Source organism: Conger conger, unplaced genomic scaffold (genome assembly GCF_963514075.1).
Source record: "Conger conger unplaced genomic scaffold, fConCon1.1 SCAFFOLD_195, whole genome shotgun sequence".
NCBI classification, from domain to species: domain Eukaryota; kingdom Metazoa; phylum Chordata; class Actinopteri; order Anguilliformes; family Congridae; genus Conger; species Conger conger.
In genome coordinates, this window is record NW_026890273.1 from 2,201 (window position 1) to 18,118 (window position 15,918).

The 15,918-nt window shown below is 52.2% G+C and overlaps 1 protein-coding gene across 1 annotated transcript; it reads right to left on the bottom strand.

The window, feature by feature from the left end:
* Positions 1-667: 667 nt before the first annotated feature.
* On the bottom strand, positions 668-15,147 carry LOC133119539 (segment polarity protein dishevelled homolog DVL-3-like; the record flags this gene model as incomplete). Its single annotated transcript, XM_061230049.1, has 14 exons — positions 668-3,034; positions 4,571-4,795; positions 5,172-5,339; positions 6,417-6,548; positions 7,412-7,561; positions 8,047-8,082; positions 8,280-8,347; positions 9,517-9,593; positions 9,878-10,017; positions 11,189-11,258; positions 11,410-11,503; positions 12,286-12,421; positions 13,131-13,279; positions 15,026-15,147. Coding segments are annotated over 14 exons (1,950 nt in total), but the record flags the coding sequence as incomplete, so codon positions are not given.
* Positions 15,148-15,918: the final 771 nt, after the last annotated feature.

Sequence of the window (15,918 nt, forward strand, 5' to 3'; positions counted from 1 at the left end):
CTGTATAGGAGTCTGGAGAGTAACAGCATGAGTGAAAAAATAAGTGAAAACATTTCTCTCTCTCTCTCTCTCTCTCTCTCTCTCTCTCTCTCACACACACACACACACACACACACACACACCTGGAGTCCATTAGTTGATTCTCCTGACATTCCTGTATGACTCAATGGAATTCCCTACCACACACTGACCTGCACTCAAATTGATTTAGGCACACACAGACATCCATAGGTGTATACACACACACACACACACACACACACACACACACACATGCACAATTATGTCATACACACCCCAAAACACCAACAAACATTGACAGGGACCATCAACTGAATCACACACATATCCACAGATGTACACACAGGCTCGCAAGCATACACACACACCTTTACAGGGACTATCAACTCAATTATACACACACTTGCAAGCACACATTTTATGGGGATTGTCAACTGAATCACACATAAATATTCACAGATGTGCACTGTGTACACACACACTTACAGGCACTAGAACCGAATTCTATTTCCCTGTGCCCCAAAACACTGCCGGTTGGGGGAGATTCGGAAAGTATTCAGCAGACGGGAAACGACAGACCACACGAGCACAGCGTTTATGCAATAAAACTATGTTTATAAATAAAAACAATTCTTTTTTTCATAAAACATCGTACAGGACAGTCGGCGTGAAGCTCGACTGTTGATCACTATACATTATCTGATGCTAATGGTGCTGGGAGTGGACCGAGCGTTACAATGAGAAATTAAACTGGAAAAAAAAAAAAAAAAGATACAGGATCGTTAATGTTAATGATGATGACGGATTAAAAAAAGAATGCTCTTGAGGCGATGAGAGTGGGAGAAAGAGGGAAGCTATAGCACGTGAGAAAGATTACAGGGGCAAAACTCTCACAGGAACTGTCCACAGAGTAGGCTGGACTTCACCCATGAAAGTAAGAAAATATGCTGAATGTTATGTCTCTAGAGCAGCGGTCGGAAACCCTGGTCCTGGAGAAGCCGCAGGGTGTGCTGGCTTTCGGTATTACTCAGCACTTCATTCATCAGTGAATGCAGTTGATTACACAGTTAACTCACCTCACCTTGTTCCTGGGGTCTGAATCGGTTGCTTATTTTTAGGTGAAAACAAAAAACAGCCACGCCCTGCAGCGCTCCGGGACCAGGCCTGTCGACCCCTGCTCTCTGACCCCCTCGTGCCCCTGGCATCCTAGAGTGTCTCTGACTGTGCTCACACTGCTAACACAGCCAGACTGTCTGTGCACAGACTGTTAACACAGCCAGACTGCCTGTGTACAAACTGTTAACACAGCCAGACTGCCTGTGCACAAACTGCTAACACAGCCAGACTGTCTGTGCACAGACTGTTAACACAGCCAGACTGTCTGTGTACAAACTGTTAACACAGCCAGACTGCCTGTGCACAAACTGCTAACGCAGCCAGACTGTCTGTGCACAGACTGTTAACACAGCCAGACTGCCTGTGTACAAACTGTTAACGCAGCCAGACTGTCTGTGCACAAACTGTTAACACAGCCAGACTGCCTGAGCACAGTTGCTCTCACTTGGACAGCCGCAGTCTGGTGCAGGTTTCACCCACGGCAAATCACGCAGGATTACCAGTGTGGAAAAATTTTGCGAAATCTGATTTGGCTAGCATTGGTACCTCCAGAATAACAGGCTACACCGCAGTGTGCGTCAGAATGTTCCAGAAAGGTCAGCCTGAAAACTCTGTAGCTAAGGATGTTCCCATGGCAACAGCAGGGAAAGCCGGGACGCCCGTGGGAATGTGCCTGCATGTGTGTGCGGCAGTATACCTTAAGTACAGCACCCCAGCGGATTAAAGTGCACAGGCGGCCAGCCACGCCTTCGTCTCCCAGGGAGACGGACAAAGACGCCTGCTTGGATTTCATTTGCACTCATGAGAACTGTGACTTACCCAAAGGCTTGCTCTCTCTCCCTCTCTCTCTCTCTCTCGAATACAGCAAGCACACACGCTCTCTCTCTCTCTCACACACACACACACACACACACCATTCGTTTGGCACGGAAGTCTGCTTGTTTTCTCTTTCTCTCACTCTCCACTTCTCTAACAGACGAGTACAATTAAAAAAAAAGAAGCACAGAATAACAATCATGTCAGTCAGCGTTTAGTCTTTAGTCTTTTTTCCATTTCATTCGTTTGGAGACGAGTCATTTTTCCAGTCATTAAGAATCGCTCCTCCTGTTCCCCGACCTCCTTCTTCACTCCTTCACTCCACATGTTCTCTCATCCTTTTTTTTTCGAAAGTTCTTAACAAAAAAACGTAGATGTGTTGTGTTGTGGTTGGGTTGTGAGGTCACAGGACAGGAGACCGGGAGAGAACGAGGAGAAAATCCGCTACAAGACCCTTCGGGGGTGGGCGGGGGGGGCATGAAGAAAAAAAGTGTTGAAGGAAAGCGTGAAACTTTTGATTCCTGTCTTCTTCACTGAAGAAAGCATCAGAGGGTAGCCTCACAATGGAGGGATGGAGGAGTCAACCATCCTGCCTCTCTCTCTTTCTCCCTCTCTCCTTCCGTCTCTCCCACTCGCTCTTTCTCCTCCCTGCTCCTGGAAGCGCCCCCCCCCCCCCCACAGACACAACTCCTCCCAGGTCACATGACGTCCACGAAGAACTCGCTGGGGTTCCCCATGGCCATGTGGAAGGACTGTCGGGAGGCGGTGAGTTCCGGGGGCACGGAGGCCAGGTCCCGGCCCGGGGGGGAGCCTGGGGGGGCCTGGGGGAGCGGGAGGCCAGGCTGGGGCAGGGCGGGCAGGCCCTGGGGGCCGTACACCAGGCCGTGGGGGCTGTGGGGGCCGTGGGCGCTGTGGAGGCTGTGGACACTAGGGGGCGCCGCTGAGCGCTCGCTGGGGGCCCTATCCCGCCTCGGCTCCGACTCGCTGCCGCTGCCCCCCGATTTGGACTCGCCCCCCCCGGGGCCTGGCTTGGCCTCCTTCTTCCCCCCCGCACTGCGGCTGGACCCACTGCTGCGGCTCCCTGAGGACCACACAGGGAAACACAGGCGTGAACCTCCCTCGTTCTCCTCTCCTCCTCTCTCTCTCTGTCCTCTCCTCTCTCTCTCTCTCTCTCCTCTCCTCTCTCCTCTCTCTCTCTGTCCTCTCTCTCTCTCTCTCTCCTCTCCTCTCTCTCTCTGTCCTCTCCTCTCTCTCTCTCTCTCCTCTCCTCTCTCCTCTCTCTCTCTGTCCTCTCTCTCTCTCTCTCCTCTCCTCTCTCTCTCTGTCCTCTCCTCTCTCTCTCTCTCTCTCCTCTCCTCTCTCCTCTCTCTCTCTGTCCTCTCTCTCTCTCTCTCCTCTCCTCTCTCTCTCTGTCCTCTCCTCTCTCTCTGTCCTCTCCTCTCTCTCTCTCTCTCCTCTCTCTCTCTGTCCTCTCTCTCTCCTCTCTCTCTCTGTCCTCTCCTCTCTCTCTCTCTCCTCTCTCCTCTCTCTCTCTGTCCTCTCTCCTCTCTCTCTCTGTCCTCTCTCTCTCTAAGTACAGATAAACAGGCGTGAACTTCCCTCGTTCTCCTCTCCTCCTCTCCTCTCTCTCTCTGTCCTCTCTCTCCTCTTCTCTCTCTGTCATCTCTCCTCTCTCTCTCTCTCCTCTCCTCTCTCCTCTCTCTCCCTGTCTCTGTCTCCTCTCTCCTCTCTCTGTCCTCTCCTCTCTCTCTCTCCTCTCTCTCTCTGTCCTCTCCTCTCTCTCTCTGTCCTCTCCTCTCTCTCTCTGTCCTCTCCTCTCTCTCTCCCCTCCTCTCTCTCTCTGTCCTCTCTCTCTCTGTCCTCTCTCCTCTCTCTCTCTGTCCTCTCTCTCTCCCTGTCTCTCTCCTCTCCTCTCTCCTCTCTCTCTCTGTCCTCTCTCCTCTCTCTCTGTCCTCTCTCTCTCTAAGTACAGATAAACAGGCGTGAACCTCCCTCATTCTCCTCTCCTCCTCTCCTCTCGCTCCTCTCTCTCTCCATCTTTCTCAGTACAAGGAAACACAGGCATGAAGCACCCACATTCTCCTGTGTGTGTGTGTGCGTGTGAGTTTGTGTGTGTGTGTGTGTGTGTGTGTGTGCCTGTGAGAGTGTGTGTGTGTGTGTGTATGTGCGTGTGTGTGTTTGTGTGTGCAGTGAGTGTATGTGTGTGTGTGTGGGTGCATGTGAGTGTGCGTGTGTGTGTGTGCGTGCGTGCATGTGAGTTTGTGTGTGTGTGTGTGTGTGTGAGTTTGTGTGTGTGTGTGTGTGTGTGTGTGCCTGTGAGAGTGTGTGTGTGTGTTTATGTGCGTGTGTGTGTTTGTGTGTGCAGTGAGTGTATGTGTGTGTGTGTGTGTGCGTGCGTGCATGTGAGTTTGTGTGTGTGTGTGTGTGAGTTTGTGTGTGCATGTGAGTTTGTGTGTGTGTGTGAGTTTGTGTGTGTGTGTGTGTGTGTGTGTGTGTGTGAGTTTGTGTGTGTGTGTGTGTGTGTGTGTGTGTGTGAGTTTGTGTGTGTGTGTGTGTGTGTGTGTGTGTGAGTTTGTGTGTGTGTGTGTGTGTGTGTGTGTGTGTGTGCATTCCTCACCTTCGCTGTGCTGGCTCCCAGCACTCCCCCCGGCAGTGTAGCCGTGGGGGGGCTCGTGCGGGGGCAGGTTGGGGGGGTTGGGGTTGTAGGGGTGGGGGATGGGGTACTGGTAGGGGAAGGCCAGGGGCCAGGGGGCCACGCCGGGGTGGGGCAGAGGGGCCAGGGTGTCCTGGTCGGAGGCTCCACTGGAGCCATCGTGATCGTGCAGGGAGAGGTTAGCCATGTCTGGAGAGAGAGAGAGAGAGGGGGAGAGAGAGGGAGAGAAAGAGAGCCAGGGAGGGAGGGGGAGAGCCAGGGACAGACAGAGAGACAGAGGGAGGGAAGGTAGGAGTGAGGGAGGGAGAGAGAGACAGGGCAAGAGGAACAGGGAAAGAGGGAGAGACAGGGGAGGAGGAGAGGTAGTGAGAGTTCACAATGCGAGTCTGTTCATTCACACAAAATCAAATATGGAGGTGCGTCCTCTCTTCATCTCTTCATCAGTTTCAGGCAGAGGGGGCTCAGGCCACGCCCCGCGACCCGGGACCCGGGACCCGACGCGTGGACAGGGGGACAGGGGGACAGGGGGACGGGGGGACAGGGGGACGGACAGACGGACACTCACTGCCGCACACGTCTCCGAAGATGTAGTAGCACTGCTCGGAGAAGGTGATCTTGTTGACGGTGTGGCGGATGTAGCCGGCCTTCAGCAGGTTGCTGGCGTACTTGCGTGCCTCGCGGCGGTCCGTGAAGCCCTCCACGTGGTGGAAGAGCCAGTCCACCACGTCCGACCCTGGGCCGCCAAAACAACGTACTGCAATTCATCCTTCACAAATATAATATTTGGCCCACGCTTTATTTTACAGCCCGTTCATTTTACCTTGTATCCGCTGGGTAAATACACAGCTACTTGTGTAATTATTATGTAAGTGCTCTGATTTCTGTGGTAAGTACTATGACACAAAGCCGGTAAGTGTCATATGTCAGTACTATGTAAATACATTTTACAGCCTGTTTTATAGCACTCTGAAATCAGAATGGCTACCTCGTAATTATCTGGTATTCATCCAGCAAATGCTACACAGACAGTACCTATGAAGGTGTTGGGGATGGTGAGACAGACAGACAGACAGACAGACAGACAGACTACCTATGAAAGCGTTGGGGATGGTGAGACAGACAGACAGACAGTACCTATGAAGGCGTTGGGGATGGTGAGACAGACAGACAGACAGTACCTCTAAAGGCATTGGAGATGGTGAGACAGACAGACAGACAGACAGTACCTATGAAGGTGTTGGGGATGGTGAGACAGACAGACAGACAGTACCTATGAAGGCGTTGGGAATGGTGAGACGGACAGACAGACAGACAGACAGTACCTATGAAGGCGTTGGGGATGGTGAGACAGACAGACAGTACCTATGAAGGCGTTGGGGATGGTGAGGCAGACAGACAGACAGACAGTACCTATGAAGGCGTTGGGGATGGTGAGACAGACAGACAAACAGACAGTACCTATGAAGGCGTTGGGGATGGTGAGACAGACAGACAGACAGACAGACAGTACCTATGAAGGCGTTGGGGATGGTGAGGCAGACAGACAGACAGGCAGTACCTATGAAGGCGTTGGGGATGGTGAAACAGACAGACAGACAGACAGTACCTATGAAGGCGTTGGGGATGGTGAGGCAGACAGACAGACAGACAGACAGTACCTATGAAGGCGTTGGGGATGGTGAGACAGACAGACAGACAGACAGTACCTATGAAGGCGTTGAGGATGGTGAGGCAGACAGACAGACAGACAGACAGTACCTATGAAGGCGTTGGGGATGGTGAGACAGACAGACAGACAGACAGACAGTACCTATGAAGGCGTTGGGGATGGTGATCTTCAGCCACATGCGGTCTCGCACCTCCAGGCCTGACTCTGGGGAAGCCATGGCCTTGGCGATGGTTGCCATGTCACTGTGGATGGACAGGTGGAAGTCATCGAACCCTGGGAGACCAGGAGGGAGGACCGTCAGTCAGCCAGACAGAATGAGGACAGGCAGACGGACAGGGCCTGGAAGCAGGTACTGATACTGCCATCAGTGTGTAGCCATGGCAGTCTGGTTTGGCAGGGGGGACGGGGGCAGGGCCTGGGGGTGGAGCGGCCTGTGGAGGAGGTGTGAGTGGAGGACTTGGGGACTGAGGTTAGAATTCCCACTCGGGACAGGTTCGCAATCAGGTGAAAATCTGGACTCGGGAGTGGGCTGATCAAGTGCAGGTGGACATTAATGGCTGAATGGAGATTGGTGAGGGGTTTGGGAAATAGGGTAGATTGCAGGTTTGGGGGTGTGGGTTTGGGTTTTGAGGTGCGGGTTTGGGGGTGCGGGTTTTGGGGGTGTGGGTTTGGGGGTGCGGGTTTTGGGGTGCGGGTTTGGGGATGCAGGTTTGGGGTTGCAGGGCCTGTGTTGCAGGTTTTGGGGTGCAGGTTTTGGGGGTGTGGGTTTGGGTTTGGGGGGTGTGGGTTTGGGGGTGTGGGTTTTGGGGTGCGGGTTTTGGGGGTGTGGGTTTGGGGGTGCGGGTTTTGGGGTGCGGGTTTGGGGGTGCGGGTTTTGGGGGTGTGGGTTTGGGGGTGTGGGTTTGGGGGTGCGGGTTTGGGGGTGTAGGTTTTGGGGTGCAGGTTTGGGGGTGCAGGTCCTGTGTTGCAGGTTTTGGGGTGCAGGTTTTGGGGTGCGGGTTTGGGGGGTGTGGGTTTGGGGGTGTGGGTTTCGGGGTGCGGGTTTGGGGGTGTGGGTTTTGGGGTGCGGGTTTGGGGGGTGTGGGTTTTGGGGTGCGGGTTTGGGGTGCGGGTTTGGGGGTGCGCGTAACACTTACGCTCGGTCTCGGGGATGGAGCTGGTGATGGAGGAGCTGGTGGAGGTGATGGTGCTCATGGAAGGGCTCATACCGTACACCGGGTACGCCCCCGTCATGGCAGCAGTGTGGGACACCCACGCAGCAGGGTCAATGGGCCGGATCGGCTCACCTGCACAGAAACGGGGGGGGTCAGAGAGAGAGCGAGGTCCTGAGGATAACAACGGACAGTGAAGAAAAATAGCAAAGTAAACAGACACGTGAATATACACGCCCGCTGTGTACAGACACACACATACACACACAAATAGCACACACACACACACATATCTACATGCACACAGCCATCAATATAAAGAGGAGACAGACGAGGTCGGCAGACAGACGGACAAGAGTTATCCTCGACAGGGCAGCCAGGCAGAGGGAGGAGGCGGGGCTAAACCAGGGAGGGGGCAGGGCCAAATAATGGAGGGGGGGGAGTGGCTAAAGGGGAGGGGGGGAGTTAAACAAGAGAGGGGGAGGGGCTAAATGAGGTAAGGCCTCCAGGTTGGTAAAGATTTCAGGCAGGGGAGGAGACAGGCGGCAAGAGAGGAGGTTTCAGGGAAGGGGGTTTGGGGATTGGCTGAGAGGTGGGTGAATGCAGCACCAGTGAGGTACCTGTTTGAGTGGGGCAGTGCGTCATATAGCTCAACTCTACGGATCAGGAGGGGGAGAAGACAGTTACACCGAGGAACACCCCCCCCAGACAAACACACATTGGTATGGGCCACGGTGAGCATCACACCATACATGGTCATGGGGGAGGAGACTGATAAGGGGGTGGCGGGGGAGGGTACAGTGGATGAATGTTGAAAATGCGCGGGGAGACAGGGTGTGGCAGGAGCACTCACTCCGTGGGAGCGTGAAACAGCCTCGGGGGTTGGGATCCCAGCACTTCGCCACCGTCAGGGTGATGGGACTGCCAACGCACATTTTACACACAACGTTACATTACGTTTACATTATTGGCATTTGGCAGACGCTCTTATCCAGAGCGACGTACAGTTGATTAGACTAAGCAGGAGACAATCCTCCCCTGGAGCAATGCAGGGTTAAGGGCCTTGCTCAAGGGCCCAACGGCTGTGCGGATCTTATTGTGGCTACACCGGGATTAGAACCACCGACCTTGCGTGTCCCAGTCATTTACCTTAACCACTACGCGACAGGCAACATAGCGTCAAAGCGCTAACGCTAACAACACGCCTAGAATTGACACACTTTGCACAGTGTCAATGCACTAGCGCTGCCGACACACTTAGAAACAACTTTTGTTTTTTTGCAGTGTAAAAGTGCTAACGCTACCAACACACCTGGAATCGACACATACTGTAAAATCTTTTACAGTGTCAAAGGGGTAATCCTAAAGTGCTAAAGCTAAAGTAGTTCCACTGCTAATGCAAAAGAGCTAGCCCTACCAACACACCTAGAATAGACACACTTTTTACAGTGCCAAAGCAGTAATGCTACCAACACACCTAGAATGTTGTCACATTTTTTGTGTCAAAGTGCCAACGCTACCAACACGACTAGAATATACATTTTTTTTACAGTGTCAACATGCAAATGCTACCAACACTTTCATTGAGGGGCCTTCTGGAAACAGCCAGCGCGAGACTCACGTTAACTGCTGGCCAGACCCCAGACCGGGCTGGTGCATACAACACGGTTATTACAGCGCAATAACAGTGTCGTCCTGCAAAGAACCTGTCATTTATTACAGAGCAATAACTAAGTAAACCAAGTGGCTTTGTTGCTCTCTTCTGGTCTGAGTGTGCGTGTGACTGTCTCACCCCGGCTTGTGTACGATGATATTTTACGAAGTAAAAAATAAATGTCCTCTAAATGTGTGAAAACAACTGCTGGAAATGCAGGATTGGCACCAGCTAATCTAGTCCAAAAGCGGAGCCTTAACTGGTGATCAGGAATATTTAAGTTCTTAAGTGATGCCCCTAAAGGGCATGACAGTGACAATCACAAATGAATAAAGTTCCTCTGTCTAAATGTTTCTTCAAACTGCTTTTCTAAACCTGAGCACATTCGATCAAGGGTGCGGGTCCCTTCTGGCCTGTGTGCGTGTGAGTGTCTCACCCCGGCTTGTGCACGATCTCTCTCAGGACCCGCACCGCATCGTCGTTGGTCATGTTCTCAAAGTTGATGTCGTTCACCTGCCGGAGGCAGACAGGAAAGAGGCGGAGAGAGAGAGAGAGAGAGAGATGGATAGAGAGAGAGTGGGGGGCGAGAGATGAAGGGAAGAGTGAAAGAGAGAGAAGAGAGGGGGGGCAAGAGATTGAAAGAGAGAGAGAGGGTGAGAGATGGAGAGAGAAAGAGAGATAGTGAGCGGAGCGCTGAAACTATGCACACAGATTCCCAAGGTTCCATCAGGTCCCTGTAGTCCTTAATGAACTACAAGACCCACAACTCAGCTCTCCGGCCCCGCCCCCTCGCCCACCTGCAGCAGCATGTCCCCCGGCTCGATGCGGCCGTCCGCCGCCACGGCCCCGCCCTTCATGATGGAGCCGATGTAGATGCCCCCGTCACCCCTCTCATTGCTCTGCCCCACAATACTGATGCCCAGGAAGTTATACTTCTCTACGGAGAGAAAGAGAGGGACAGAGAGAGAGGGAGGGGAGGGAGGGATGAGGGAGGGAGGGAGAGAGACAGGGGAGGGAGGAAGGGAGAGAGTGAGAGACAGTGGAGGGAGAGAGGGAGGGAGGGATGAGGGAGAGAGGAAGAGAGGGAGGGAGGAAGAGAGGGAGAGAGAGAGGGAGAGAGGGAGGGAGGAAGAGAGGAAGAGACAGGGGAGGGAGGGAGAGAGGGAGAGAGGGATGAGGGAGGGAGAGAGACAGGGGAAGGAGGGAAAGAGAAGAGAGGGAGAGAGAGAGAGGGGAGGGAGGGAGAGAGAGGAGAGGGAGAGAGAGGGGAGGGAGGGAGGGAGAGAGAGGAGAGGGAAGTAGAGAAACAAGGGAGTGAGAGAGACACATTGAGGGGCAAGCTAGAGATTATTATTATAATTATTACTATTATTATTGTACGGAAAATCAATTAACAGTGTGTATTATGTAGTTGATGTTGTTGCTGTTAATTCTAATTCTGTGGTAATTATCCCTTGGCAATACTGCACCCGTGTGTGTTCATGCCAATGAAGCTAATTTGAATTTGAATTCGAATTTGAGAGATGAAGGCAGTGACAGGCCAGTGAAGAATGTTCTCACTCTTACCTAAGACTAAGTGCAATTCTCCCAAATTCTCCCAAATTCCAGGGCTCAAAAGAGATTGTATAATTTGTCATGAATGTTGCAGACTATCACCAAAGTAAAATATAAATGTCTGAATCTCTGAATGTGTGAAAACAACTGCTGGAAATGCAGGATTGGCTCCAGCTAATCTAGTCCAAAAGCCAAGCCTTAACTGGTGATCAGGAAGACCTCTTGGTAAAAATATTTAAGTTCTTAAGTGATGCCCCTAAAGGGCATGACAGTGCCAATCACAAATAAATAAAGTTCCTCTGTCTAAATGTTCCTTCAAACTGTTTTTCTAAACTTAGGCACATTCGATCAAGGGTGCGGGGACCCAGACAGGCCGACAGACAGACAGACAGACAGACAGACAGACGGGCAGACGGGCGGACAGACAGGCAGACAGACAGACAGACAGACAGACAGGCCGACAGGCAGACAGACAGACGGACGGACAGACAGACAGACGGGCAGACGGACGGACGTACAGACAGACAGGCAGACAGACAGACGGACGTACTCACCCATGTTTAAAGTGACAGTGATGATGTTCAGAGACATGGTGGAGTCTGTTATGCTGCTGAACGAGGACGACTGGAGAGAGGAGGAGAGGAGGAGAGAGAAGAGGGGGAACGTGCGTGAGAGAGTGAGAGAGAGAGAGAGAGGGGGGGGGTGAGGAACACACATTTATACGACGGTAAGGTCTGACAGGGGCCCTGCGCTCCTCTGCGGCCGGGGGGCTCACCCTCTCCACACGCGACGCTTTGGGTTTCCGTCGCCGCCGGCGATGCCGTCTTATCAGGCGGGAGGAGCTGCTCTGTTCTGTGGAGCTGCTGAACCTGAGGGAGAGGCACGACATCACTCACTGTGACATCACTCACACTGTGGCATCACTCACACTGTGACATCACTCATTGTGACATCACTCACACTGGCATCACTCACACAGTGACATCACTCACACGGTGACATCGCTCACACTGTGGCATCACTCACGGTGACATCACTCACACTGTGGCATCACTCACGGTGACATCACTCACACTGTGGCATCACTCATGGCGACATCACTCACACTGTGACATCACTCACGGCGACATCACTCACATCATTCACACCCTGACATCACTCACATCACTGACACTGTGACATCAAAGTCGGAAAGTGCCAACTTCCGAGTTGCCATGAAGGGGGATTGGGGCTAGTGCTGGGATTGGTCGATTTCAGGACAAGGCTAGCACTGGGATTGGTCGGTTTAGGATTGGGCTAGTGCTGGGATTGCTTGGTTTATGGTCAGGGCTAGTGCTGGGACTGGTCAGTTTGGGTTTGGGGCTAGCACTATGATTGCTGAGTTTTGGGTGGGGCTAGCGCTGTGATTGCTGAGTTTTGGGTGGGGCTAGTGCTGTGATTGGTCAGTTTTGGGTGGGGCTAGCGCTGTGATTGGTCAGTTTTGGGTGGGGCTAGCGCTGTGATTGGTCAGTTTTGGGTGGGGCTAGTGCTGTGATTGGTCAGTTTTGGGTGGGGCTAGCGCTGTGATTGGTGGGTTTGGGGTGGGGCTAGCGCTGTGATTGGTGGGTTTGGGTGGGGCTAGCGCTGCGATTGGTGGGTTTGCGGGCCTCACCGGCTGGTGGCGTCCTCGTCCTCGGAGTCGCAGAAGCTGGTGGACTCCAGCTCGCTGCTCATGGCCGTGGAGGCGCTGTCGTACCCGCCCAGGTCCGCCCGTCGCTCCGGCCGCGAGTGCCCGTTCATCCTCCCGCCTGCAGGGGGCGCCGGGGAGTAAACACAGGGCGAGACCGGACACTTCTCATCTCTCAATCCCCCCCATCGGAGGACAGTTCTTCTTTTAATGTACGGTAGCGTTAGTGTTCGTTGTTTCTCGCCCTTTGACGTTTGATATATTGTTCAATGTTAAATGTACGTTTTCATAACTTTGTATGCTCTGCCAAATATGAAATGTAGTGTTTTTTCATGCTGAATTGCACTGAACTGAAGTGGCTGATGGGGTGAGAGGGTGGAAGTCGGGTGTGGTGTGACAGTCAGAGAGTCAGGTGTGGTGTGACACAGTCAGAGACACAGTGTGGTGTGACACAGTCAGAGACACAGTGTGGTGTGACACAGTCAGAGACACAGTGTGGTGTGACACAGTCAGAGACACAGTGTGGTGTGACACAGTCAGAGACACAGTGTGGTGTGACACAGTCAGAGACACAGTGTGGTGTGACAGTCAGAGACACAGGTGTGGTGTGACACAGTCAGAGACACAGTGTGGTGTGACACAGTCAGAGACACAGTGTGGTGTGACACAGTCAGAGACACAGTGTGGTGTGACACAGTCAGAGACACAGTGTGGTGTGACACAGTCAGAGACACAGTGTGGTGTGACACAGTCAGAGACACAGTGTGGTGTGACACAGTCAGAGACACAGGTGTGGTGTGACACAGTCAGAGTCAGGACCAGCATCTCACCGTGTTCATGTGAGTCTTTCCTTCGTGGCCTCTCTCTCTCCCTCTCCCTGTCCCTCTCTCTCTCCCGCTCTCTCTCCCTCCGCAGCGAAACCACCGACTCCGTCTCCGTCTCTGTGTCCAGGTTGTCCTGGCTGCCCACAGCATTCGCACTGAGGGAGGGAGGGAGGTAGAGATCAGAGAAAAAGAAAAGTGTAACAAAAACCAAGAGGGAAAATGCTTAACGGTACAATAGGTCATTTCGGACTTAAACGGTCACGAGAGGAATTGCGGCAACAAACACCCTCAAACCACAACACTGTTTATCCCTCCCCCTTCTCTGTAAACGCGCTGATGTTGAAACGCCATTGGCTGTGGCAATTAGAACCAATTTTCAACCAATGAGCTTGAATTATTGTACAGCTGTACACTGTTTTGGTACAGGGTGTCGGTCCGTCAACTGTATATTTTGAAACCCAAATTTAAGGACTATAAACACAAGTAGAGAGTGAGTGAACATGTCAGTGAGCCTTGATAGGAAGGTGTTGTTTAACACAAAAATACTGACCTATTGTTCCTTTAAATGTTTTGTGACACTGCCCCACTGTGGAGCCTGGGCGCAGTGCCTCGGCTTCACCACCAGGGGGACTTTATCCCCAGTTTCCACTCAGTGTCCCATGAGTGGGGAATTCACAGGCAAACACTCGTAAGGGGAGAGAAAGCAGGAAGTGTGTGTGTGTAGACAGGAAGGACCCCAGAGGACAAACACACACACACACAGACAGGTGCAAACAGAGAGATAAGAGGCAGTGACAGACACGGTCCGAAGGGAGGCCGAGAGGAACAGACACAAACACACACACACACACACACACACACACACACAAACACACACACACACACTCACACACAGACACTCACACACACACACACACACACACACACACACAGACACACACGCACACACACACACACACACACAGACACACACAGACACACACACACACACACTCACACACACAGACACACACACACACTCTCTCACACACACACACACACTCACACACACACACACACACTCACACACACACACACACAAACACACACACACACACACACACTCACACACACACAGACACACACACACACAGACACACACACACACAGACACACACACACACACAGACACACACACACACTCACACACACAGACACACACACACACACACTCTCTCACACACACACACACACTCACACACACACACACGACACACTCACACACACACAGACACACACACACACACACACAGACACACACACACACACTCACACACACACACACACACACACTCACACACACACAGACACAGACACACACACACACACACACACAGACACACACACACACACACACACTCACACACACACACACACAAACACACACACAAACACACACACACACAGACACAAACACACACACACACACAGACACAGACACACACACAGACACACTCACACACACACACGCCGACACACACACACACACACACTCACACACATATACACACACACGCCGACACACACACACACACACACTCACACACACGTACACACGCTCGGAAATAAGGGGACAGTGGAGGTACATACATACATACATAAAGAGACACATGCAAACACACTCACACACACACACACACACATATATGCACTCACACATACACCCAGAGACATGCACACACATGCTCAGAAATAAGGGGACAGTGAAGGTACATGCATAAACAGACACACGCACACACTCACACACATACACATATACACGCACACTCATGCACACACTCACGCACGCACACACACACACACACACTCGCACATACACACACACTCGCATGCACACACACACACAGGAGGGCAGTACTGACTGGAAGGAGGGGGGTCTGGAGTCTCCAATGCCCCCGGTCCTCTCCAAAGGGGGGGGCAGTTCCGCCTGGCTGTCTGCACACACAGAGCCTCCATCTGAGTGTGAGCCGTCCGCCGACACCAGCTGCAGACAGACAGAGAGACAGTCAGCCAGACAGTGAGACAGACAGACAGTGAGACAGACAGAGAGACAGACAGAAAGGCAGTGAGACCGAGAGAGACACAGACAGATAGACAAACAGTGAGACAGACAGGCAGAGGGAGAGACAGACAGAGCGACACAGCAAGCCATCATATGTTGGGGTTAATAGAGAAACAAAATCTAAAATGTTTTTGTGAATTTATGTCTGATTAATTTTCACACTTTGCAGTTTGCACATTAACAGCTACACCTCACCCTCCTCCCAAAAGGGCCCCCGCCCCGCTCCCTACACCCCCCAACTCCCCTGGGCCCCAACCACCACCCCAGCTAACAACAGCTACCCACATCCACCCAGCCAATCCACACCGCTTTTTATTTACCAGTATTACTAACGCATTTTGCAGTTATAAACACAAATGCATATAGTTGTGGCTATACCAGTGTCAGCAGTGTCTCGATAAACAGTTGAATTAGATGTATAGTCTAATTTTGTGCAGCAGCATAAAGGTTATGTTAGACAGTTCCAAGTAAATCATATAATACAGATTCAACTGCAGAATTACAGAGTTGCCTGTGTACGTGTGTGTGTGTTTGTGAGTGTGTTTATTTGTGTGTGTGTGTGTGTGTGTGTGTGTGCAAGGTGTGTGTGTTTGTGTGTATGCGTGTGTGTGTGTGTGTGTGTGTGTGTTCATGTGTGTGTGTTTGTGTCTGTGTGTTTATATGAGACAGAGGTGTGTGAGTTTATGCTTTTGT